Source organism: Nanorana parkeri, unplaced genomic scaffold (assembly GCF_000935625.1).
Source record: "Nanorana parkeri isolate BGI_ZX_2015 unplaced genomic scaffold, ASM93562v1 scaffold302, whole genome shotgun sequence".
NCBI lineage: Eukaryota > Metazoa > Chordata > Amphibia > Anura > Dicroglossidae > Nanorana > Nanorana parkeri.
In genome coordinates this window covers 1,322,783-1,348,321 of record NW_017306570.1, presented here as the reverse complement: position 1 = coordinate 1,348,321, position 25,539 = coordinate 1,322,783, and the positions used below count along the sequence as shown (strand labels likewise).

General features: G+C 43.1%; 1 protein-coding gene across 1 annotated transcript in view; it reads left to right on the top strand.

Annotated features, from left to right (window-relative positions):
- Positions 1–3,034: 3,034 nt before the first annotated feature.
- Positions 3,035–25,539, top strand: part of TTC28 (tetratricopeptide repeat domain 28) — a 553,780-nt gene continuing 531,275 nt past the window's right edge. Inside the window, exons 1-2 of the mRNA XM_018557772.1 lie at positions 3,035–3,283; positions 3,629–3,811. Coding sequence (XP_018413274.1) covers positions 3,035–3,283; positions 3,629–3,811 — 432 coding nt within the window. The remainder of the gene's footprint in view (positions 3,284–3,628; positions 3,812–25,539) is intronic.

Here is a 25,539-nt window from a genome sequence, read left to right as displayed (position 1 = left end):
ATCCTCATAATGGGCGCCACAGCCCGAGACACGTATAACACACACCTGTGGGGTCCCTCTCTTGCCCTGTCCTCGTACCCCAGGACGGTTAGCATTGAGCATTGGGTGGGGAAGATGCAGGCGACCCGAAACCTGTGCCGACATGCACGATTTTCACTAAACATTGTGTTCTGTAATGTTGATATTTTGACACGACTTATACTCTGCTAACTGTCCTGTTGACGTTATCCTCAGGCCTACTGGCCTACAGGCTCTTACTTTTCCTTTGTTATCGTCTGTATTATGTTTTGTGCTTCTTTTTGTCAAGGTGAACTTGCACGTTTACCTTTTCGTAATGTATTTGAAAACATAATAAACTCAGATTGAACTAAAAGGTGGCATCAATCTGATTTTATGGTAAGACAGGAGGCCCAATTTCTTTGCTGCTCCTCATGGCAGGTAGGTGACTCGTACTGTATGTCACACATTCCTTTGCCTTTTTTTTTTCCCATTGCAGAGTGATTATGTACTTGTTTCTTGTATTCTTTACTTGCGGTCCCCCCTCCCCCTTCTTATCTCACTATAGCGCTTTGATCAGCAATGCAGATTCTGCACCCAGTACCTTGCTGACATGAGCACTTTGCTCTACACCTTGTCTCTGGTCGTACCTGTCCTACCTTGTCCTAGCATCCCCCCACCCGCCACCCACTCAGCCTGCAGCCTGTTCTCACTTCCAGGTCTCAGCCTCAGGGCCGCTGCTTTGGGTCCGGGCCTTAACACTATTTTGTTGTAGCCGTGAATTTCTTTCGGATCTCCGTTGACTCTGCCACCATTTTCCCTCCTCGTAAGCCGTGGCTGCCATTTTGTTGGAGCAGTGGTCTCTTCTAGCCACTTCCCCTTCTCTGCTTCCGCCGGGACTTCTAAGGAATCTCCTTCCGACCACGCTCCCTTCTACCTCCTCAAATCTGGGTGAGCCCCAGCATTCCTATATTGTGCCTGGGCCTTCTGTTGGGTGGGTGAGCCCCACCATATTGCCCTTGTGCTTTGTTGCCATGGTGCCTGTTGCCTTCTGTTTGCTGGGTGAGCCCCAGGTTTTTGCTACAGTGCCTGTGTCCGCTGTTGTGGATGAGCCCCTCTGCTGTTTTTGTCCTGCCTTCCACCTGTATTGCACATAATCATACAGTTACACTTCCACCTCTATCATGGCGGACCCCGCTGGTACTCCCACCATCCCCACGGCCTAAATGCAGGCCTGGATTCAGGTGGCCATTAGAGATGCGCTGGCTACTGCCTTGCCTTCCACAACTTCCGAACCCCCTCAGGTCTGTACTGCCCATTCCTCTGATGCGGAGTCTGATGACTCGTTTTTTCCCCAAATATCTGGGGGCTCTCGCGAGCAAACGTCCCTTGAAGGGGTCCAGTAAACCAGCGCACGAAGGCAAGTGCCTTGCCAAACGAGCTAAGCGCATCTCAGTCCCTGCTTCGGTGGGACAATTTTCTTTCGCATTCCCCTCGGTGGAGGCACATCTTAACTCCTCTCAGGAGGATAAGGAAACCCAACCACCCTTGGGTAGTGACGTGGGTGAGCCCCGAAGCATCAAGCTTGCTGTTACCCAGCAATACACGGATCCGGCTGATGCCGATTTGGTGCTTGACCCTACTGGGGAAGCACTTTTAACCCCAGATGTATCCGTCACCCTAGATCATAGGAGTGGACTCCTCCGGACCACATTGCCAGATACCTGCAGGTCTGGCTACGTAAGGCCTTAGATGTGGAGGTCTGCAACCGCCTTCAGGCAGAATGCCCTTGACCCACTATCCCGGGCAAGGTTTCATGGTCACCTACATGAATTGGTCACCTACATTAATAAGAAGGGTCGTGATCCCAGGAAGGGTATAGAGAAGGGCTTAAAGGCTGCGCAGGATAAACTGCTTGATGTCTCTGGGCCCATGACACCGGTCTTTGTTCTAGCGGATGAGGCTTTGGCACAAGGCACTCCCCTGGATCCTCGTTTAATTCTGTGTTGGATCCAGTCCTCTATTTGCCTGTTGGGCAATGCAAACACTGCTATCTCCACTGAACGCCACCGGACTGCACTGCGGCGCATTGATGCCCGCCTGTCTGATATGGTGGAAAAAGAGTTGGGCGCTACAGACGATGGCAAATTCTTTGGGTAGCTCTTCATAAGGTGGAAAATTCCCTCAGAAGAGTTTTTCAGCATCCTGGTGTTTTTCACAGGGCTATTTAGCAAAGGGGCCGTGCCACCAGCCGTGGCTCCTTCCCAGGCTCCTGAGGCCTCCAGAGACCTCTTCCATTGACCTCTTACTTTTTGACCCAGAGGGCACCTTTTCCTTCAGCCAGAGGATTATTTTGTGCCGGGGCTACTCTACCCATCGTCTGCCAGTAAGTCCTCTTTGCTTACTTTCTTCCCTGCAGATCTTTCTGTAGCTGGCCGGCTCGCCCCTTTTTCCCAATGCTGGTGCCTCTTCTATCTTCTGGTCCCTGTACGCCCAGCTTCCACGTGTTTCTCTGTTTTTCGCTGGCAGTCCCGTCTCTGGCAGTTCACCTGCCTTCCCTTTGGTCTGAGCTCCGCCTCCTGGTGCTTTCGCCAAGCTCCTGAATCCAGTGATTGCATTTTTCTGCTCCCAGGGCTTAAGATCTATCGTCTATCTGGATGATATTCTTTGCTATGCCAATTCAGACAGACTGCACACTCAAACATCTTGGGTGATCTGTTGGTTGCAGGATTTGGGTTTCATCAACTTTTCAGAAGTCCTCCATCGTTCCATACCAAAAAGTGCAGTTTCTCGGTTTTGAGATCGATTTGATCAACTCCTTGCTTCGGCTTTCTGCTGCCAAATTGCCGGCACCGGCAGGCACTTCATCAGCTTCATATCTGCTGCTTCCTCCATTCAGGCCATTTTTTTCAGGGCCTCTTTATTACCGAGCCATACAGTGCTTGAAGACAAGGGATCTTTGGATCAATCCGTCTCAGGATCAATTGGTCCCTGGGCAGACGACGTTCTTGTCCAACTCACATGGGGGCTTCGACACATGGATGCTTGGAATGGGACGGTGATCTTCGGTACTCAGCCAGATTTTGTTCAGGAATCTGATGCCAGCCTGTGGGGCTGGGGCGCGACTGGTGCGGATTTGGCGACGGGAGGACGCTGGACACCAGTAGATCGTTCTTACACAACTGCTTGGCGCTTCTGGCTGGCTCTTGGCTGTCCGAATTCTTTTTGTTTTTCCAAGGCTCTTTCGACCTGTTCTACCTTAATGGGTAAGGACAACGTGTCTGCAGTACAATACATCAATCGTTAAAGGGTGCTCGATCGAAGCATCTGTCCACCCTACTGTAGGACCACTGGCACGTGTTTAGACAGGCACATCTGCCACATGCCTACCGGGGGTGGACAATTTCACGGCGGATTGGTTCTTCCGGTTTTGGAGGGCTACCAGCGACTGGATGCTGAACAGGGAAAATTATTGCTCTTCTCCTGGCTGGACCTGTGCCTTCTGTTGGATTAATCAACTGCCGCAGTTCTTCAGTTGGCTTCCCGATCTGTTCTCACGGGCATTGGATGCCTTTACTCAGAGGTGGCCACCTTCCCTTCCTTTTCAATGATTTCATGTTTGATTCACCAGGTTCGCCTTCAGCAGGTGAGCATCCTTCTTGTCACTCCGATCTGGCAGGCTCAGCCTTGGTTCCCTGCTCTGCTGGAGTTGTCATGCGTGTACCCTCTCCTCCTTCCCTGGAGCTCCCTTCTCTTACAGGACTTGGAAGGGAAACCCCACCCACTGGTGCTTCAGGAACGTCTTCCTCTTGTGGTTTGAGAGATTCCTGGAATCTGTTGGGCTTATCACCTACAGCTCCCTCCTTGCTCCGAGAGTCTTGGGTTCTGGGTACCTGATGTGTCTATCATTACACCTGGAACAGATGGGATGATTGGTGTCTGGCTAGGCAAATCGATCCCTTTATGACTCCATATGTGATCAGTATTTGTCAGCACTTTTTGCGGAGGGCAAATCCTACCGTACGGTCAATATCTTTTGCTCCGCTGTCTCTGCGGGCTATGTACTTGCCAATTGGCAGGGATGCCTTACTCTGTTGACTCCTTCGAGGCATCCGCCTTTCTCGGCCTCCTGCTCCTCATTATTCCCATCTTTGGGATGTCTCCGTGGTCTTGGACTTCTTGCGTGCCTGGTTGGACAATGACTCCTCGTTTTTGAAACAATTGTCGGCAAACTTGACAACTTTGCTTTGTCTGGTCCCTGGTCCCAAAACACCAGTGTCTGTATCCCAGATAGCAAGGATAACTTGCCACAAACTTGTGTCGGGGTTAAATTGTAATTTTGTTAACTTGCTGCACATATTCCTGGCAAGTTGTAGACTTGCAGAACACTTGCAGCACAGGTTCTAGTTGACACTTTTTAAATTTGTAGCAAATTTGCTTGGCAAGTCTACAGCAAGAGTCCTGCAGATCTTAGCAAGAGCTCTGCAAGCTCGCTGATCTGGAGACTTGCAATGCAGACTTGCTGTAATTGTGCAACAAAATTGTGAAGCTTGGCAAGTCTGCAAGAGTTTAGCAAGTCATTTTCAAACTTGCAGCACAATTTCTTGCTATCTGGGATATTCTGGATTCTTATCCTAGCGTTGCACACATGTCTATTGCTTCATTCCAAGAGAGGCCATCGCTGTATGTCCGAACATATCCCGCCGGACAGTATGGCCTCTCTTGGAATGAAGCAATAGACATGTGTGCAACGCTAGGATAAGAATCCAGAATATACAGACACTGGTGTTTTGGTTGATTCATTCCACTGTCTGGACGAAGTTTGAAACCCAAAAATCCTTTCAAATATCTGACATTGTTCTGTAGGGGCATCCGCTGGCTCCTCCTGGGACTGAACACCTCTAGACCTGAGGAAGCGTGGTGACACGCGAAACGCGTTGTCGTTATACTCCACCAGTTTTACTTCTCCTGAATCAAAAGCTTTGAAACTACATTTCTCCTAAGATCATGTACAGATCGGCAGCACAAATCATATGTGCAGGAAAATCGATCTGCCCTGGAACAGCTGAAATTAAATGTCACTTCTATCCGACTTTGTGAGTGGGGTGGAATGTGAGATCGCACTCACAGTGTCGCATAGAAGTGACATTTCAGGACCGAACAGCTGTTCCAGGGCAGATCGGTTCTCCTGCAGATACGATTTGCGATGCCGATATGCCCTGGAATAGCTGAAAAAGCGTTGGAATGCTTGACCTATTGGCGGTCACACATTCCACCGCCAAAAAACTGGGCGGGATTACATTAAAATGGGTGACCACGTCACCGGTCACAGATTGTAATGCAGTCACAAACTTTGACAGAACACCGCCATCAGGGGGGTACGGCCGGTACCCATGTGAGGGGTCTGGGCAGCCTGGGGGGCCTCTTAGATGAGTATCAGCTGTACCAGGGGTGGCATGGAAGAGGTGACAGGGGAGGGGGTGAAGGAGGCCAGGCCCCAGCAGTAGCAGGTAAGAGGAGTTGGGGGGAGGTACAAGGAAAGGGACCCCAGCGACCAGACCACCTGAGGCCCTGCAGAGCCCTCCATAGAGAGTGTCAGATGGGCTGTGCAGGATCTATGGTGTGCTCTGCAGGGTCACTCTTGGGTGGGCCCAGGGTCCAGTGGTCCAGTGGGTTACTAAGCCCACATATACTTATATACATGCTATACATAGCATAACGGTAAAAAACGATATATGCAGTGTTATCTTCATTTTAGATGTCAAAAGGGTTTTGTGGCTCCTGGTGTTTTCTTTTCTGTGGGAAATGGGTCCAAATGGCTCTTTGAGTGTTTAAGGTTGCTGACCCCTGGACTAGGCTATGTACTATCAACTATTGAATTTTCTTAACAAGCATACATTATCTTTAAAACAATCCATTTAATGACCTCTATAGCTGTAGGAACTGTGAAGTAGATCATTCTCAAATTTCACAGCATCTTTCACAGCCACTTCTCTCAATTTGAGTAGGGCGAGCTAAGCTACTGAAAGAAAAATGTAGCGCCTCTGCTATGAACTTTGAGGGCCCATTCACACCATATGCATTGGGCTGTGCTGGGCAGCCTTGCCCAACACAGTCCCAACGCATAGACAAGGCAATTTGCCGTAAGTCCTATGAGTTCAGTTGACCCTACTAAACTGCAGTGGTGTGTGTTTAAAAAAGTGGGACATGTTTTACTTTTTGTTCAGTGCAGTACACCACGTCACAACCCACAATCCAAAGGTTAATGAAATGTGATTTTGTGACATTTCAAATTGAAAGAAAAGTAAATAGCGTTATTTGTCATTACAACACATCCGCACCGCTCACTTCACAGCACACAGCAGCAGCCATGGTAAAACAAGCCCTTAGGCTACATTGCTCCACAGTACCTGCAGCTACAGAGGTCAGGTAGGGCTTTTAAAGCATATTTACTGATGGTTAAGAATATCTTAATACTTGGATGTTGATAGCCTAACTACAGTTCACTTTAAGCCCATACTTGGCAATCAGTTAACACACAAAGCAAGTGTAGAAATGGAGATGTAATTGCATATCCTTTTAATGTAGTTCAAGCGCCGCTTCTGAAGTAGCTGGTTCACTTTTCTGGCCTTTGAGTGAATATGTCTGTAGAAGGAAGGGAAATAAATAAATACAAAGTCTTTGTATTTCTTAGTTTAAACGCATCATTACTGAATGGCTCTGTATTCACAAAATGTTAAAATAAAAAGTCAAGGCGTCCACTAAAATAAATTGTAAACATAAATAAATAACATTCAATAGATAGATTAGATGGAACAAATTTAGTTGCAGGTTTTCTGAATACCCAAACATTTAAAAATGATTCATTTATTTTGTCAAACAAAGGATTTGTATTATTTCAATGCATTGGAAAAGCAAATCTCGGTATCACACTCCTGGTAAAACTATTTGATTAAAAATACTTACATTAACAGCCTCACAGAACAAGTTATAGATTTAATATTCTCTGTGGATCCCAGCCATGATCAGTGTGTCTGGGTAAGTACTGAGAGAAATGAAATTAATATGATCTGTTTACCTGCTGTGTTACTAAATGTATTCATTAAGGGACCGAGACCAGAGAGGTGCAGTACCTAATTTGTGTGATTTAGATGAGAAATCTATCTTCTGGGGCGTGAATGATAAAACAGATATAACTTTGCAGGAAGAAGGATGTGGGAAGATATATCGGATGGATAACCTGCTATCTAGTGATATGCTAGCAATATTAAAATATATTTCTTATGATAAGGTAATATAATGACAGAAGGCTTAGTTTAGCTATATATACAGGATGTCAGTATGTATATTATTTAGGCCCTTACTTTCTCTTATATAAACATTCTATATAAAGGGTCAGTTTTGATGATTACATTGTTTTAATATAAAACATTTATTTTACAGATATGCATTTCATTCAATGTGTATTTATGGCATTTGTGTCAGAGAGATAGAACAGAACTGTTTTTTCAGATTCTCTTTGTTTCTAATGAAATCTCCATACAGCAGGGGCATTGCTAGGGTTGTAAAAGACCAGGGCTCAATAGGAAACTATACAAAACACAAAAATTCCCCAGCCCCAACCTGCCAGCCAGCCTGCAACCAAACAAGTAGCCCTGTCAACAGTATGCGTTAAAATCAGAGGTTTTAGTTGCACAAACTTTTGGCCAAAAATATGTAGAAGCCACACTGCCGCGCCAAGGCACCTCTGCAAAGTGTGGTCCTAACTCTATGTATCTGAGTCTCCAAGTGTGAGCTTATTAATGAAGTCAATAGATTGCATGCAGGTGTACCTGGAGGTAGCCTACTCCTCCTAATAAGGTGCTGGGACGCACTGGGGGCCCAGCAACCAAAAATGCACGCTGGGACCCCAGTGCATCCCCCTAACCAAAATTTTTTTCTAGTTTCAATAGGAAACTCCTTTAACATAGGGTGTTGCCAGACTGAACTTGCCAGTGGTGTAAAAGAAATAAGTAAGTTCGTGTATCCACAGAATATGCCTTATTACTGTGACACAAGTGAAGGTCTCAATGACCAGCATAAACTGCAGCACAAAGGATCATTCCATTCTTCCATCACATACGGAGAGCTAACACTTTGATCTTACTCCATAGAAGAACTTCATTAAATTAATTAATAGCTACTTTGCAACCAGCAATTCTTGAGACAATGAACATGTAACGAGGTATGTAATGCACATCATAGTGTATACAGTGCAGCAGTCTATGATGCACAATATAGTGTATATAGTGCAGCAGTTAGGAATATGTAATGTACAGCATAGCATATAAAGTGCATCATTCAGATCAAAAGTAATGCACAACATAACATATAAAGTGCAATAGTCATAACTGTATCAAATACATCATAGTATATAGAGTGCAGTGGTCAGGACTATCTAGCATATAGAGTATAACATTCAAAACTATGTAACATACAACACAACATGAGTGATTGGGACAATTTAATGTACACCACAGCGTATAGAGTGGAGTTGTCAGGACTATGTGACATACAACATAGCATATACAGGGCAGGGGTCAAACCTATGTAATGTACAAAATGGAGTATAAAGTACAAAGCCACAATTATGTAGTATGAAGAGTGCAGTGATCAGAACTATGTAACATGCAACAAAGGGTATAGAGTGCAACAGTCAGGACTATGTAGAGTATGAAGTGCAGCAGTCAGAACTATGTATTGTACAACATAGCACATACTGTGCAGCAGTCAGACAGCAAATACCAGGACTATGTAATTGCACAGCATAAAGTGCACAGTGCAGTGATCAGGTGGTTAGTGTGCTCACTATTGGTGCTCAGGATGCACCTTTACACTGGTGCTTGGGGAATCACTTTACACTGGTGGTCAGCACTCATCGTCTCCTCCATTCACACGCGGTGGTAGCGTTTTCCACACAGAAAAATGCGCGGAATGAAGCTGTAGTATGTCCCTGTAAGTTGATGGTCACTGTGTCCCCTTTTGTTTGTGGCCAGTATGTCCCCTTACAATGGTTGCCAGTGTGTCTCGTTGCATTGGTCATCACTGTGTCCGCTTACATTATTGGTCAGTGTGTCCCCTTATGATGATAGTTGGTATGTCCCCTTAAGTTGATGGTAACTGTGTCCCCTTTTGTTTGTGGCCAGTATGTCCTCTTACGTTGGTTGCCAGTGTGTCTCATTACATTAAAAAGTGCACAGCGCTACCATTATTGCAACTACAATGTCTCAATAGCTATAAGTCTCAATTAAAGTGCATCCTAAAACATATTATAGATAATTCATTAAATCCCTTCAACATATTTCTAACATTGCAAGTTCAAATTTCCATACATATCTCTCCAGGAGTGTAATATAAGTGAATATATTTTATAGACTAATAAATATTAAATCTTAAAATTCCAGATATAAATATTCAGTTGTTTCTATATAAAAAAAACTCCAAACCCTTGCTCTACACAACAATAGTGCCTTAAAATATATAAAATTTCGGATCCTAAAAGATCCACACCATAGAATTTCCACGTTTCTCCAAGTGATAAAAATAAAAAGTGATGAAAATAAGAAGTGTCACTATCAAATCATGTGTGATACAATATTGCAATTAAGCACAGCTATCTTCCACTCTCTGAGTCTTGTACTTCTCTCCACTCCACAGCTTGCTTGATTATTCTCCACTCACATCGCCATATTAAAAGAGCAATAAAAAAAACCCCCCGCTCATTGTGCAGTGTACTTATTTAAATTAAATCAGTTCTACTGACATGAGGTATGTTTAAAATTAGCTGGCAAACAGCAAATAAAAAGGATCCTCTCCTGGAGCACTTACTCCCCAACAGACTTCTAGATCAGAATAGCCTAAGCAAGGTCCGCCCCTTGACGCGTTTCGTCATCCAGGATGTTCTCAAAAGACGGCAGACCACCCGGGGGTTCTGGCTATTCTGATCTGGAAGTCTGTGGGGAGTAAGCGCTCTGAGAGAGGACCCTTTTTATTTTCTGTTTGCCGATCTTTTAGGATCTGAAATTTTATATATTTTAAGGCACTATTGTTGTGCAAAGCAAGGGTTTGGACTTTTTTTTTATATAGAAACAACTGAATATTTATATCTGGAATTTTAAGATTGAATATATTTATTAGTCTATATAATATTTTCACTTATATTACACTCTGTCAGTTGAAGCGCACATTTACTGGATACCTATTGCTCCCTTTAAAACATACAAGTGGTCATGGGGACAGTAGCACTGCGCTCACCAATAACCCAGGTCTGTCTGGGGAGATTATCAACAATTAATTTACAGGCAGAGGCCATCAATGCAGGCTGTGCAATATACGCAGTGAAAAGTAAAAGAAAATCGTAGTGGGCAGTTCACAGTTTCAGGACCTGCCCACTGAACATCAGATGTGGGGCACATGCCCTGGGTGCCTGGCGCTAGCAACACTTTTGCTATAAGACCTGCAAAAAAGAGCAATGAGGTAAGGGAGAGAGGCAAAATGAGTCATTCATTTGAATAATGTACTTGCCTCTGGATGCATCTTGGGCATCCTGCAATCCTAACCCTCTCTCCTAGTTATTACCTAGCAATAAATACTAAAAAGTCCCTATGACTCGAGCTTGTTCTATGCTAGAAGTGTTGGTATTGCTGGAGCTAATGAAAAGGGCTGATGGCTACTGAACTAGAAATAGAAGAGCCTTCTATTTCTCTGCGTCTCCCTAGGGGGTGCACTACATATGTTTATACCTTTTACATTATGTTTATTTAATATCTGACTGAAGTTCAGCGTTGAAATCTTAAATTAGGACATTCTTTAGCCCTGTCCTAGCTTTCACAACTATAACCCTAGCTGCCCATGCTTGGTGCAGTATACAGTAGGCACATACATTTTTAAAGAACCCTGGAAACATTATGCTTAGCCCTTGCAGTGGGGCTACCTTCGCACTGCAAGGGTTAAGCGCTTGTTTTTGTCTAGGAGGTAAAATACAAAAGATATACTCACCTGAACCTCAGAGCGGACTGGCTGTTCTGACTGGTCCTTCCAACCTCGCTCCCCCTCAGCACCAGCAGTCTAAGTCCTTTAAGTGATCACATCCAATACACTATGTATTGGACGTGAGGACGCCAAAGGACATATCATCACTGGAGCCGAGGAGGAGACAGGTGGAGCGCTCTCAGCTGGCTGGCTGCAAGGTTCAAGTGAGTATAACTTTATTATTTTTGCACCTAGAACATTAGAGCACTTAACCCTTGCAGTGCAGGCTTTGCCCCACTGCAAGTGGTAAGAATATTTCTGCCTGGAGTTCTCCTTTAAATGCTTGCTCCTTAAACAAACGTTGAGTATGTCCCCTTAGAACAGGTTCATCTGGGAAGTAAAAAACTCAGGACCATTGACAGCCATGATCTGAGAACACAGCATTGAGTGTTCTTGAACATATGTTCTTGTCTAACATCTACTTATACTTAGAGAAACCAGCAAACAGTAATTATAATACAAACACAGTACAGTACTACTAATAATAATACCAATAATAAGATCATCTAAATTCCTCCCTAGGTGACACACTAGAGGTAAAAATAGATGGCTTTTTCTGGGGGGTCCTTCACAAATAGCTGTTTGAAGGGGATTTGACTAAGATTAACACTGAGATGCTGACCCTACCATTATTGGCTGGACCTTTTGTCACTTGTGCTGTGAACCTTTTCCATCATTGTTGTCACAATCTGTCCTCTATTTGTCTCCTCTCTTTGTTACTCACCCTGTCATTTCTTTACATCTCTTTTTTGGGTGACCAGTGGATTGTCATTGCACTTTGAGGTGCTGCATAAGTAGAGTACACATACTTTGACAACTGGACAGGATTACTGAAAGCCACTGAACTGTTGGCATGTGAAAATGCCATCAAAAATGTTAAATTAACTTAGTCAGGTAGCTTTCTCTCATTTCTATATATACACCGATCAGCCATAAAATTATGACTACTGAGAGGTATAGTGAATAACATTGATAATCTCATTATAATGGCACCTGGAAGTGGGTGGGATATTTTTGACAGCAAGTGAAAATTTTGTCACTGAAATTAATGTGTTGGAAGCAGAAAAATGGGCACGTGTAAGGAATTGCATTACTTTGACAAGGGTGAAATTGGGTCGGCTAGATAACTGGGTCAGAGCAACTCCAAAATTACAGTTTTTGTGGGATTTTCCCAGTCTGCATTGGTCAGAACCCCCAAAGGTGGTCCAAGGAAGGAAGACTGGTGAACCGGTGACAGGGTCATGGGTGGCCAAGGCTCACTGATGCACGTGGGGAGCGAAGGCTGGCCAGTGTCCGATCCAATAGAAGAGCTACTGTAGCTCAAATTGCTAAAAACTTTAATGCTGGTTCCAATTGAAGGGTGTCTTAACAGACAGTGCATAGCAGTTTGTTGCATATAGGGTTGTGTAGCCGCAGACCAGTCAGGGTGCCCATGCTGACCCTTATCCACCACCAAAATCACCTACAATGGGCATGTGAGAATCAGAACTGGACCACAGAGTAAAGGAAGAAGGTCGCCTGGTCTGATGAATCATATCTTCTGTTACATCATGTGGATGGCTTGGTGTTTGTGCGTCACTTAACTGGGGAATAGATGGCACCAGGATGCACTATGTGAAGAAGGCAAGCCAGTGGAGACAGTGTGTTTCTTTGGACAATGTTCTTCTGGGAAACCTTGGGTCCTGCCATTCGTGTGGATGTTACTTTGACACCAACTACCTAAACATTGTTGCTGACCAAGTACACTCTGTCATGTAAACAGTATTCCCTGATGGCAGTGGCTTCTTTCAGCAGGATAATGCTCCCTGTCACACTACAAAAATGGTTCAAAAATGGTTTGAGAAACACAGCAATATGTTTGAGGTGTTGACTTGGTCTCCAAATTCTCCAGATCTCAATTTAATCGAGCATCTGTGGCCTGTGCTGCAAACACAAGTCCGATCCATAGAGACTCCACCACACAACTTACAGGACTTAAAGGATCTGCTACTGATGGCTTGGTGCCAGATACCAAAACATACCTTCAGAGGTCTAGTGGAGTATATGCCTCAATGGGTAGGGGCTGTTTTGGTCTCAAAGGGGGGACCTACTCAATATTAGGCCATTGGTCATAGTGTTATGGTTGATCAGTACATGTACATGGTCTGTCTCATGTGAGTAATGTTAATGGCTACAGTATCACTTCAGAAATGCTAAGTAGTGCTTAAGGCATGCTAAAATAACATACAATTATAATAACATTGTAGGCTAATATAACATACATACATTTAAAAACCATGGTGTCCATTTTAGCCATTATTTAGTACTTTTCAAAATGTATTGTTATGTTTGCAGTCAAATTTGAGAAAACCCACTATACAGTATGTTTGTTCTCTGTTCCCATTCACACAGCATACCTAAAAAATTTTTTTTTTGATGTTTCTTTGGAGCAGGCCTTTGTGCAAACTGCAAGCTACTGTGAACAATTTCAAATTTTTACCAATATGGTGCTCATAGTGACAAACACGATGTCACGATCTGGGATCAGGCTCAGAGTCCAGTAGCTGAAACAGCAGGCAAATTTGTGGTATAACAGGCCGGGTTTGGTACACAAGCAGACGGCAGTAGTATAGGAGCATGCAGAAGCGTAGTCAGTGAACAAGCCGAGGTCAGTAGCCAAAGGTATCAGTTATGAAGCAGAAGACAATGAGAGTAGTCAGTGAATCAGCAGCCAAAGGTCGGTACACGTGTAGCAGTATGAGCGGATTGTATCACAGAGGGAGCAGGAAGCAAGATATTGGCAGGAGCACAATAAGCTGGCAAACAGGAAGTGCAGAGGCATGGCTTAAATAGGAAGTTCAAGGGAGGAGCAAGGAGTTCAGAGTTCAGCAGAAATTAGGTTTAACACAGGAGATCAGGCAGGAAGCTATCCAAGGTTCTAAGGTGGCTCAGCAGGTAGAACCACTGCCAGCTACAGCAGAGGCCCTGGGTTCAGATCCGGTTCCTGACACATGGATGGTGCTGTGCATCTTCAAGTTTAGGAAAGTAGAGGATCACCACACTTGAGAAGATATTGTTTAAATCCTTGTGTTCATTTATGAGAACATAACGTTGCATGCATCAAAGAGCCAACATTTCAGGGCCAAGCAGGGTCCCTTCATCAGGGCGACATACGTCGCCCTGATGAAGGGATCCTGCCTGGCCCCGAAACGTTGCCCTGATGAAGGGATCCTGTCTGGCCCCGAAACGTTAGCTCTTTGATGCATGTGATGTTATGTTCTCATGAATGAACACAAGGATTTAAACAATATCTTCTCGAGTGCTGGTGATCCCCTACTTTCCTGTCTCCATACAAAGACTACTGACTGAGTTACATTAACATACAATACAGAAGTCAGGCTTTTAAAACTTTGATAGGACAGGCCTTGTTCAAATCTAGTTTGCAACTGATGAGATCTGCCAGTACAATACAGACATAATTATTTATAGTAAACATTAACTCCCCAGCCCCCTTACTAAATTACAGAGAATAGAAACACTTCAGTTTTTAAATTTTTTAGTAAAGGGCAAGTGAAATGGTAATCAACAAATATTTGTTTTAAAGTTATACTATGGGAATGGGAACATGTAACAACTAAAAAAAGGAATTAACACAATTTGGCTGCAAAGCTAGAGGCACTATTTAAATGATCTTTGAGGGCCAATTCCATTTTCTTTTAACTTGTATCCAGTGTTTACCATATGCAAACAGATATTTTACAGACACCAATGATCAGTGAGATCTCTGTCCTTCCTCAAGCAAGTTTTATGACATTGGAACATAATCTCTCCTCACTGGAATGTTAGGAGTTACCAGCACGCATCCAGTGAATTATTAGATTCCTTTTCTCCGCAGAATAAGACCAATCAGCGAATGATCAAAAATGATTTGTTATAATGTTGGAAAATCTCTTTGTGTAACAACAACCCTTTATGAAGTTCAAATGTCCTTGCTACACATCTCTACATTGTTCAGTAGCCTCAATTAATTATTGCTTTTCATGGGCAGACTTTATATAGTTTGCAAACATTATTTTGTGCATATAAGGAAGCAGGCACTGAGTGGATTTTGAACTTTACCTGTAGATCCATCCAACCCATATTGGACCTATTGATAATAAGATTTAAAGTGACACTAAATTCAGACGTTAAATCTTAAAGGAGAACTATGAGGTGAGTGCTTTTCACTCATCCTCATAGTTCTAGCTGACCTGTGACAATTAAACTGTCACAGGTCGGCTCAGTAGATCGGGAAGTAAGCGAACACATACCGGCGTTCGCTCACTTCTCGATCCTGTCACGGCAGAGAGCCGTGACAGGGGAGTGACTGGATTCCCCCCTCCCGTGGCCGATCCTCCAGCGCTGACTGGCGGAACGGACGGGGAGGGGGCGGGTACAGCTGGCTTTGCCTCTAGATAGGCAGAGCCAGCTGTCACTCACGCAGCTGGGCGGATCCAGACATAATTGTCGGGATCCGTTTTAGCTGTGGCGTCTCAGTATACCGCGAGCTGTAGCTCACGGTATACTGAGCTTAGGGTGACGGGAGGACGCTAGTTTGTGTCCTCCCGTTACCCTAAGGAGAACTATGGGGAAAAGTCCTAACCCCATAGTTCTCCTTTTAAAATGCAGTCAAGTGCCTTAACTATTAACAATAATGTATCTTATTTGTGTATCACTCAGCTGTAGATCCTCAAATCATCTCTGAATTCATGCCGACACTGTCCTACCTTCTGGAGGGTGGCTACTTTTGTTTCCCATGGCCTCTGCATGTGTTGTAAAGTAGTCACCGCTCCAAGTTCGCTCCTGTGATTGACTACAATCTTATGTTTAGTTTACTAATTTGTACTGAGATTGTAGTCATCACGGGAGTGAGCTTCGAGCAGTGGCTACTTTACAACAAACAGAGACCATGAGGAACAAAAGTAGCCACCCTCCAGAAGTAAGGACAGTGTCAGCACCAATTTAGAGATGGTTTTAGGCTCAACAGCTGAGTGATGCACAAATAAGATACATTTTTGTTAATAGGCTGCATGAATGCATTTTTAAGATTTAACTTCTTTTTCACTGTCCTGACATCTTTCAGAAAGTGCAGCAGGTCCAGTTTCATTATTTTCTCTCTCCTCTCTCCTCCAAAGCAGATACCCTCTAATAATGGCAAATGTACTGTGTTACTTTCCTCTGACTGCCTAATCCAGGTTTCAGTCTGATGGCAGGAGCACATAGTACAGTTGAGGTCACTAAAGGGGGCACTTACCCTGGAGGAGTGGATAGTCTTTGACAAAGTAGGAGAAGGGACCTAAGTACAGTCCCTGCATCTGGAAATTTTGGGGAGTATGCTATACAGGGCGAGATTACCTACAAGGCATCATAGGAGGGCGCCTAGAGGCAGCGGGTGTCAGGGGCCATGCCATGGTTGTCACCAAATGGGCAGACTCTGTATACAAATTGACTGGCCAAGTTCAGACCCTAAGGCTGGCCATACACTGCTCTATTTTTCCCATTCAACCCACGGGTTGAACGAAAAACATAGAGAACATTCCTCCATCAACTCTACCTGTGTGTCACTCAAGGAATCCCTGCTGTTTGCACTGTATTCCGACAGCGGCTGGCTCATTGACTGCTGACTCTACAGAGGTCGCATGAATATTTTCCAGCCAGCCAGCTCCTTCAATCAGTTGTAGGAGGGATGTCCGCCGAAAGGGTGCCGGCACACACTGTGCGAATTTCGGACTGTTCTTGGGGACCGACCGAAATTCGCACAGTGTACAGGCACCTTGGCCGCCTACAGACCCAAGCCCAGTAGACTATGTGATACAAGAAGTGGCCACCAACTGTGACACTATGAAGATTAATTTCAACTTGCACCCCTGAACTCAATGTAGGAAGGGACCAAGTCACAATACAATAAACTTTCCTGCTTCTGTGTCTCCTCTGATTATCAGGATACTGAATAGAAGTATTGGCAAATTTACAGAGAGACCATCCTCAATATAACAGAAACATTTTGGCTATGGCTATATTGGGGTTAGGGGACTAGTCTGTCAAAATATGTAAGGCACAGATATACTGTATATCCACAGAGGCTTTGCAGAAGATGAAACTAGTAGAATGTATGGCAGGTCTTTTCCATTGCTGGTAACAAATCTCTTTATAAGTTTCTTAGTTTGTGACTCAGTAGGAACTTAGGGCTTTGGACCCTCTCCTGACCCTTAACTGACAGCGCTGAGACCTGGTGATCAGCCACTGAGCACTGACTTGTGGGAGAAAAAGGAGCAAGTTCTCCCACAACTGGAAATACTGGGAGGAATTCATCAAAACTGGAACAGACAGAATCTGGAGCAGATGCCCATAGTAACCAATCAGAAGCTGATGTGGCTGCGGGTGTTTGCGTGGCTGTGGTGCCATTGACTTAAATGCACCGCCACTCCCCCTTCTGTTCTGGGGAAGTTTTGTGCGTGGTTGCGGTGCATTCCAGCAGCTACCGCTCTGGAATGCACCGCAATTGGTGTGAACTAGCCCTCAGGGGTGTATTTATACAACGTTTGCAGAGCTGTTCGCTCTGCAGAAGTCTGTGTTGTGCATTTGCACCACATTGTGGCCACTAGATGGAGCCGAGGAGAATAGGAAATAACGATACTTCTTGGCTCCATCTAGAGCGCATGACGTGGTGTGAATCTACAACACAAACGTTCACACAGCCAACAGCTCTGCAAACATTTTATAAATACACAGACAGTACAGACAGTGGTTTTATTGCTGCTCCTTCGTCTGCACGACTTCTTCAACTCTTGGGATCTTTGACCAACTTGATTGTACGGACCAGAGTGATGTAACTCCCGCCTAGACATAGAATGTCTTCTGTGGAATAAAGAGTCAGTCTGCTCGCTATTTATTTTATTAGTTTAGTTCCGCTTTAATATTTTTCAGAATTCTTGGTGTATATTTCCAGTCACTTGGATCATGACTATGCAAGAGTAAGGGCCAGATTTCCTACAGTGTATAATGAGCTAATGTGATTCACATCAAACAACCTCACTCATGTGCAGGGAAAATAGAGTGTCACCTTCCTTGATCACATGGGTTAAATGATTGCATTATACTCTAGTAAATGTGGCCCAAAATCACGTACTAAAACCTGGAGTCACATGAAGGGTGCCATTGCTATCCTCTACTTCTCACAATGCTACTCTGGGATACTTATTGGCTGCAGAGATTTGATTAACTGATCCAGAACAAGTATGTAGCTAAGGGCTGTTGACTTTTCTATAGCATTAAATATATATATATATACTGTTTCCAGGACAGTGATTCAGTAGTAAAGCTAGTAGGTCAACATAACAGCCAGTCAACTTGCATTTTCAGGAAGAAGTAAACAAGGGCAGTCAGTTCATTTTTGCACAAGTTCACATAGGGATGTTGCAGGAATGGAGAGAAGGGCAACTCAATGAATACGAAGCATGGAGGACAACTATGAGTACAGATTACCTGAGATGAATGTATTCACTCTTTAGAGGTGATTATGGGGGGATATGATCACCTTGTATAAATACATACATAGTCCATATAGTCAACCCAGTGGAACGTTGTTTAAAGTCAGGAAGGCATTATATGCAATTGGTGGAAAAGAGGATCATTCACATCTAGGGATTTCAACACAATTCATGTACACCGGTTAGCTATTGTGCTAATTTACATCTGTCAGATTTGTTGAGATGCATGTTGATGTATCAACACGCGTTATACGGTCCATTCACACCAAAATCCGAAAGGAAATCGCAGCGCAACTTGCGGTCCGTTGACTTGCAATTGTACCTTTTGACTGCCTTCCAATCCATTGGGTTGCGATACGTTTTCCAGTTGATGATAACGGAAGGGCACCAACAAATGAATGGGTGTGAATGGGGCTAGTTCACACCGGATCCGTTGCGTTACATTGCACTGAAAAAAAGTAGTGCATGTTCTATGTTGTAGTGCATGTTCCATTCACACTCATTCATTTTTCGGTGCCTTTCTATTAGCATCTGTTGAAAAAATTTAGCAATTGCAATGCATGAAAACACTTAATTTTGATAACACATAAATACGCATAAAAACGTTTATAAAAAGGTATAAATCCAAAGATAACTTCACTTTTAGGGCCTAGTCACACCACTTTACGCTCGTAGGTGCGCTGCAATGCCATTGATTTTGAATGGCATCCCAAACCACCTCCAGAATTCACCACATCTCAGCACAATCTGACTGATTTTTGAGTTGACTTTTATCGAGCCGAGTGCTGCTTGCACTGCCATGGTTTGAATTATGGCTGATTTAGCAGGTATCGGCTAAAAACTCAGTAGATTGTTTAAGAAAATGACTTGGTGTGTTTCTAAATACAAACAATATACATATCTACCAATATTTATAACAAATAACAGTGTATAATTTTAATCCTGGAAGTTATACAGTTCCCTTTTGGGGATCAGGAGGACATTTTTTTCCCTGCGGGAGGACATTAGACTGGACGTTATATGGGTTTTTATTTTTACCTTCCACTGCTTTACCTGCAGGTTTAGGAGTTTAATGTTGCAGATATTTTTTTTGTTTCTTTGTTTTGTCTTATTTTCAACCTAACCATGCAACTGAAGTAGGAGTGCACCGATACTTTTCAGATACCAGTGCAGATACTTGCCATTTTCATGAGAACTACCAGGGTTGCAGGGGTTGCAGCTGGGACCTGGCTCTGGCACTCCACCACTGTCCTGAAATCATTAGTCTGTATTTTTTTTGAACAACTGTCACATGACAATAAACAAAAATGTATCAGTACTTGTACTTGTAAGTACTTGGCAAGTACCAGTACTTGTACTTGCAAAAATGTTATCGGTGCATCACTTATATATATTTATAAAAACAAAATCATACATTAAAACAGAGATGTACCAATCCCAGGAGCTCCGTGTGCTCCTAACAAATGACAGCTGCCGCCTAACTGAATTTTTCTCTAGTCTAGTCTTGGAGCTGGAAAAGTATCTGTACTTGTACTTGTACTGAGTACTGTACTTGGTATCGGTGCATCCCTAAACTGAAGTTAGCCATAGACCAGGAGAATTTCATGAGAATGTTGTTTTTTGAACATTTATTCAAGTTTCTAATAGTTAATGGGAACAAATTGGTGATCCCTTTTCACCATAGTGACGAGAAAAATTGAAGGCCCAGTTTACCATATCCAAACAAACAAAATTCTAAAGCTGGCCATACACTGTTCTATTTTTTTTGTTCAACCTGCAGGCTGAATAAAAAAATGGAACAGATTCCTCCATCGCTTACGAACGTTGATTGAGGAATCCCAGCTGTTTCGTGTGTATTTTGAAACCGGCTGCCGGCTCTGTTCGTTCAAAGAGTTTCTGACCGGCTCCTTCGATCACCTTATTAAGGGATGCCGGCTGAAATGGTGCCAACGCTGTTTTTCACACTGTCTGAATTTCGTCCGGTTCTTGAAGAACCGGCCGAAATTTGCATAATGTATGACCAACTTAATTGTAAATGTTGTCCTCGATCTGGAAACATTGATGAGCATGTGCTTGTAAAAGTTCCATCCAGAATTAGAACTTGTGTGTACATGAATGTTCGTTTGGTTAATTGATTATGTACGGTATAGGAATGTATAAAAGAACAATACAAAGGTTTCTGTATAGTGAATGCAAAATTGGATTTATTTCTAGATTCTCTAATAATCTAATAATATATGTACAGTTATCAGCCACTGAGCACTGACTTGTGGGAGAAAAAGGAGCAAGTTCTCCCACAACTGGAAATACTGGGAGGAATTCATCAAAACTGGAACAGACAGAATCTGGAGCAGATGCCCATAGTAACCAATCAGAAGCTGATGTGGCTGCGGGTGTTTGCGTGGCTGTGGTGCCATTGACTTAAATGCACCGCCACTCCCCCTTCTGTTCTGGGGAAGTTTTGTGCGTGGTTGCGGTGCATTCCAGCAGCTACCGCTCTGGAATGCACCGCAATTGGTGTGAACTAGCCCTCAGGGGTGTATTTATACAACGTTTGCAGAGCTGTTCGCTCTGCAGAAGTCTGTGTTGTGCATTTGCACCACATTGTGGCCACTAGATGGAGCCGAGGAGAATAGGAAATAACGATACTTCTTGGCTCCATCTAGAGCGCATGACGTGGTGTGAATCTACAACACAAACGTTCACACAGCCAACAGCTCTGCAAACATTTTATAAATACACAGACAGTACAGACAGTGGTTTTATTGCTGCTCCTTCGTCTGCACGACTTCTTCAACTCTTGGGATCTTTGACCAACTTGATTGTACGGACCAGAGTGATGTAACTCCCGCCTAGACATAGAATGTCTTCTGTGGAATAAAGAGTCAGTCTGCTCGCTATTTATTTTATTAGTTTAGTTCCGCTTTAATATTTTTCAGAATTCTTGGTGTATATTTCCAGTCACTTGGATCATGACTATGCAAGAGTAAGGGCCAGATTTCCTACAGTGTATAATGAGCTAATGTGATTCACATCAAACAACCTCACTCATGTGCAGGGAAAATAGAGTGTCACCTTCCTTGATCACATGGGTTAAATGATTGCATTATACTCTAGTAAATGTGGCCCAAAATCACGTACTAAAACCTGGAGTCACATGAAGGGTGCCATTGCTATCCTCTACTTCTCACAATGCTACTCTGGGATACTTATTGGCTGCAGAGATTTGATTAACTGATCCAGAACAAGTATGTAGCTAAGGGCTGTTGACTTTTCTATAGCATTAAATATATATATATATACTGTTTCCAGGACAGTGATTCAGTAGTAAAGCTAGTAGGTCAACATAACAGCCAGTCAACTTGCATTTTCAGGAAGAAGTAAACAAGGGCAGTCAGTTCATTTTTGCACAAGTTCACATAGGGATGTTGCAGGAATGGAGAGAAGGGCAACTCAATGAATACGAAGCATGGAGGACAACTATGAGTACAGATTACCTGAGATGAATGTATTCACTCTTTAGAGGTGATTATGGGGGGATATGATCACCTTGTATAAATACATACATAGTCCATATAGTCAACCCAGTGGAACGTTGTTTAAAGTCAGGAAGGCATTATATGCAATTGGTGGAAAAGAGGATCATTCACATCTAGGGATTTCAACACAATTCATGTACACCGGTTAGCTATTGTGCTAATTTACATCTGTCAGATTTGTTGAGATGCATGTTGATGTATCAACACGCGTTATACGGTCCATTCACACCAAAATCCGAAAGGAAATCGCAGCGCAACTTGCGGTCCGTTGACTTGCAATTGTACCTTTTGACTGCCTTCCAATCCATTGGGTTGCGATACGTTTTCCAGTTGATGATAACGGAAGGGCACCAACAAATGAATGGGTGTGAATGGGGCTAGTTCACACCGGATCCGTTGCGTTACATTGCACTGAAAAAAAGTAGTGCATGTTCTATGTTGTAGTGCATGTTCCATTCACACTCATTCATTTTTCGGTGCCTTTCTATTAGCATCTGTTGAAAAAATTTAGCAATTGCAATGCATGAAAACACTTAATTTTGATAACACATAAATACGCATAAAAACGTTTATAAAAAGGTATAAATCCAAAGATAACTTCACTTTTAGGGCCTAGTCACACCACTTTACGCTCGTAGGTGCGCTGCAATGCCATTGATTTTGAATGGCATCCCAAACCACCTCCAGAATTCACCACATCTCAGCACAATCTGACTGATTTTTGAGTTGACTTTTATCGAGCCGAGTGCTGCTTGCACTGCCATGGTTTGAATTATGGCTGATTTAGCAGGTATCGGCTAAAAACTCAGTAGATTGTTTAAGAAAATGACTTGGTGTGTTTCTAAATACAAACAATATACATATCTACCAATATTTATAACAAATAACAGTGTATAATTTTAATCCTGGAAGTTATACAGTTCCCTTTTGGGGATCAGGAGGACATTTTTTTCCCTGCGGGAGGACATTAGACTGGACGTTATATGGGTTTTTATTTTTACCTTCCACTGCTTTACCTGCAGGTTTAGGAGTTTAATGTTGCAGATATTTTTTTTGTTTCTTTGTTTTGTCTTATTTTCAACCTAACCATGCAACTGAAGTAGGAGTGCACCGATACTTTTCAGATACCAGTGCAGATACTTGCCATTTTCATGAGAACTACCAGGGTTGCAGGGGTTGCAGCTGGGACCTGGCTCTGGCACTCCACCACTGTCCTGAAATCATTAGTCTGTATTTTTTTTGAACAACTGTCACATGACAATAAACAAAAATGTATCAGTACTTGTACTTGTAAGTACTTGGCAAGTACCAGTACTTGTACTTGCAAAAATGTTATCGGTGCATCACTTATATATATTTATAAAAACAAAATCATACATTAAAACAGAGATGTACCAATCCCAGGAGCTCCGTGTGCTCCTAACAAATGACAGCTGCCGCCTAACTGAATTTTTCTCTAGTCTAGTCTTGGAGCTGGAAAAGTATCTGTACTTGTACTTGTACTGAGTACTGTACTTGGTATCGGTGCATCCCTAAACTGAAGTTAGCCATAGACCAGGAGAATTTCATGAGAATGTTGTTTTTTGAACATTTATTCAAGTTTCTAATAGTTAATGGGAACAAATTGGTGATCCCTTTTCACCATAGTGACGAGAAAAATTGAAGGCCCAGTTTACCATATCCAAACAAACAAAATTCTAAAGCTGGCCATACACTGTTCTATTTTTTTTGTTCAACCTGCAGGCTGAATAAAAAAATGGAACAGATTCCTCCATCGCTTACGAACGTTGATTGAGGAATCCCAGCTGTTTCGTGTGTATTTTGAAACCGGCTGCCGGCTCTGTTCGTTCAAAGAGTTTCTGACCGGCTCCTTCGATCACCTTATTAAGGGATGCCGGCTGAAATGGTGCCAACGCTGTTTTTCACACTGTCTGAATTTCGTCCGGTTCTTGAAGAACCGGCCGAAATTTGCATAATGTATGACCAACTTAATTGTAAATGTTGTCCTCGATCTGGAAACATTGATGAGCATGTGCTTGTAAAAGTTCCATCCAGAATTAGAACTTGTGTGTACATGAATGTTCGTTTGGTTAATTGATTATGTACGGTATAGGAATGTATAAAAGAACAATACAAAGGTTTCTGTATAGTGAATGCAAAATTGGATTTATTTCTAGATTCTCTAATAATCTAATAATATATGTACAGTATATATAATATAGCCACTAAAACCTCATGGGCTGATGAACATGATGCATATACAATATAAATATGCAGTGTAAATTTAGATAAACTTTGCTTTGCATTATTCTTTCATTATTTCATAAGCCATAAAAGAAACTTGTTTAATAGGCCTGGGATTCCATTCAAGTAGACAGTTTGGATGACATTTTTAATGACTTTCAAACAAAATTAGTTGACTCAATGATGGCATCATCGCATGCCCTGATGTACGATTTTTCACAATCTCATACGAACGTTTGACCAACACCTTACTGTTGTATGACCGGCCTTGGTACTTTAATTTATCTGATGACACTTTCCTTTCACCTCACGCTACATACTATAGTAAATTAGGCACTATATGTGCTGTGAGTTCAGTGGAAGCCAAGAGTTGTTGCATTATTGCAAGCAGTAGTTGCAGTGCCAGGCCTGGGTCTCAGCACACTTTGCCATGCTTCTGTTGCCTGGGTTTCTCTCCTCAATGTAGAACGTAACTGAACTCCAGCAGGGCTGAGCTCATTGTTTGACTTTGCAGGGAAAATTGAAACCTCTTTCCTCCCTCCCCTCCTCCTCCACCTCCTCCTTGGAGAGGGGGGGGGTGAGACTTGGCTACGAGAAAAGGATGTGAAAATATGGCGAACTTTTCCTGGGAAATGCTCAGTACGAAACCGTTACTTGTAAGAGTGTGCTAGAGAGCTACGCAACAGGAGCCTGTTTGACCTGTAGAAGTTTTCTCAGCACATTGCCATGGCCTGTTTTGTCAGCTCTGCCATTACTGCTTGAGGAACAATGGAGCAACAGGCTATAAAGAGGAGAGAAAGGGTAGGATGCAGTAAACTTCTTTGTTGACTTTTTAATTAACCCCTGTAGTGCTATCATGCTAACTTGATTATTGCAGCAGCGGTCAGTCAGATGCTGACATGGTTTGGATACAGGAAGGATGATGAGTGGTGTCTTTATGTGTAGTGCTCTACACATTTGTGTGCAGGACAGGCAATGCTCCCTACTAAAGTTAATTTCTAACAATGAAGCAGAGGTGTTTGTGGTGTCTCTTCATATGACCGCAGTGTTGCTTGGGTCCGGACATTAGAGATCTTTGATCCTAAGTGAAGGATTCCTGAGGTTAGACTTGTGGCCTGCATGATATCAAGTGAGAGGGAAAGTTGGGGGGGGGGGCCCACTTTGGGGGTTTTTGGGGGAAG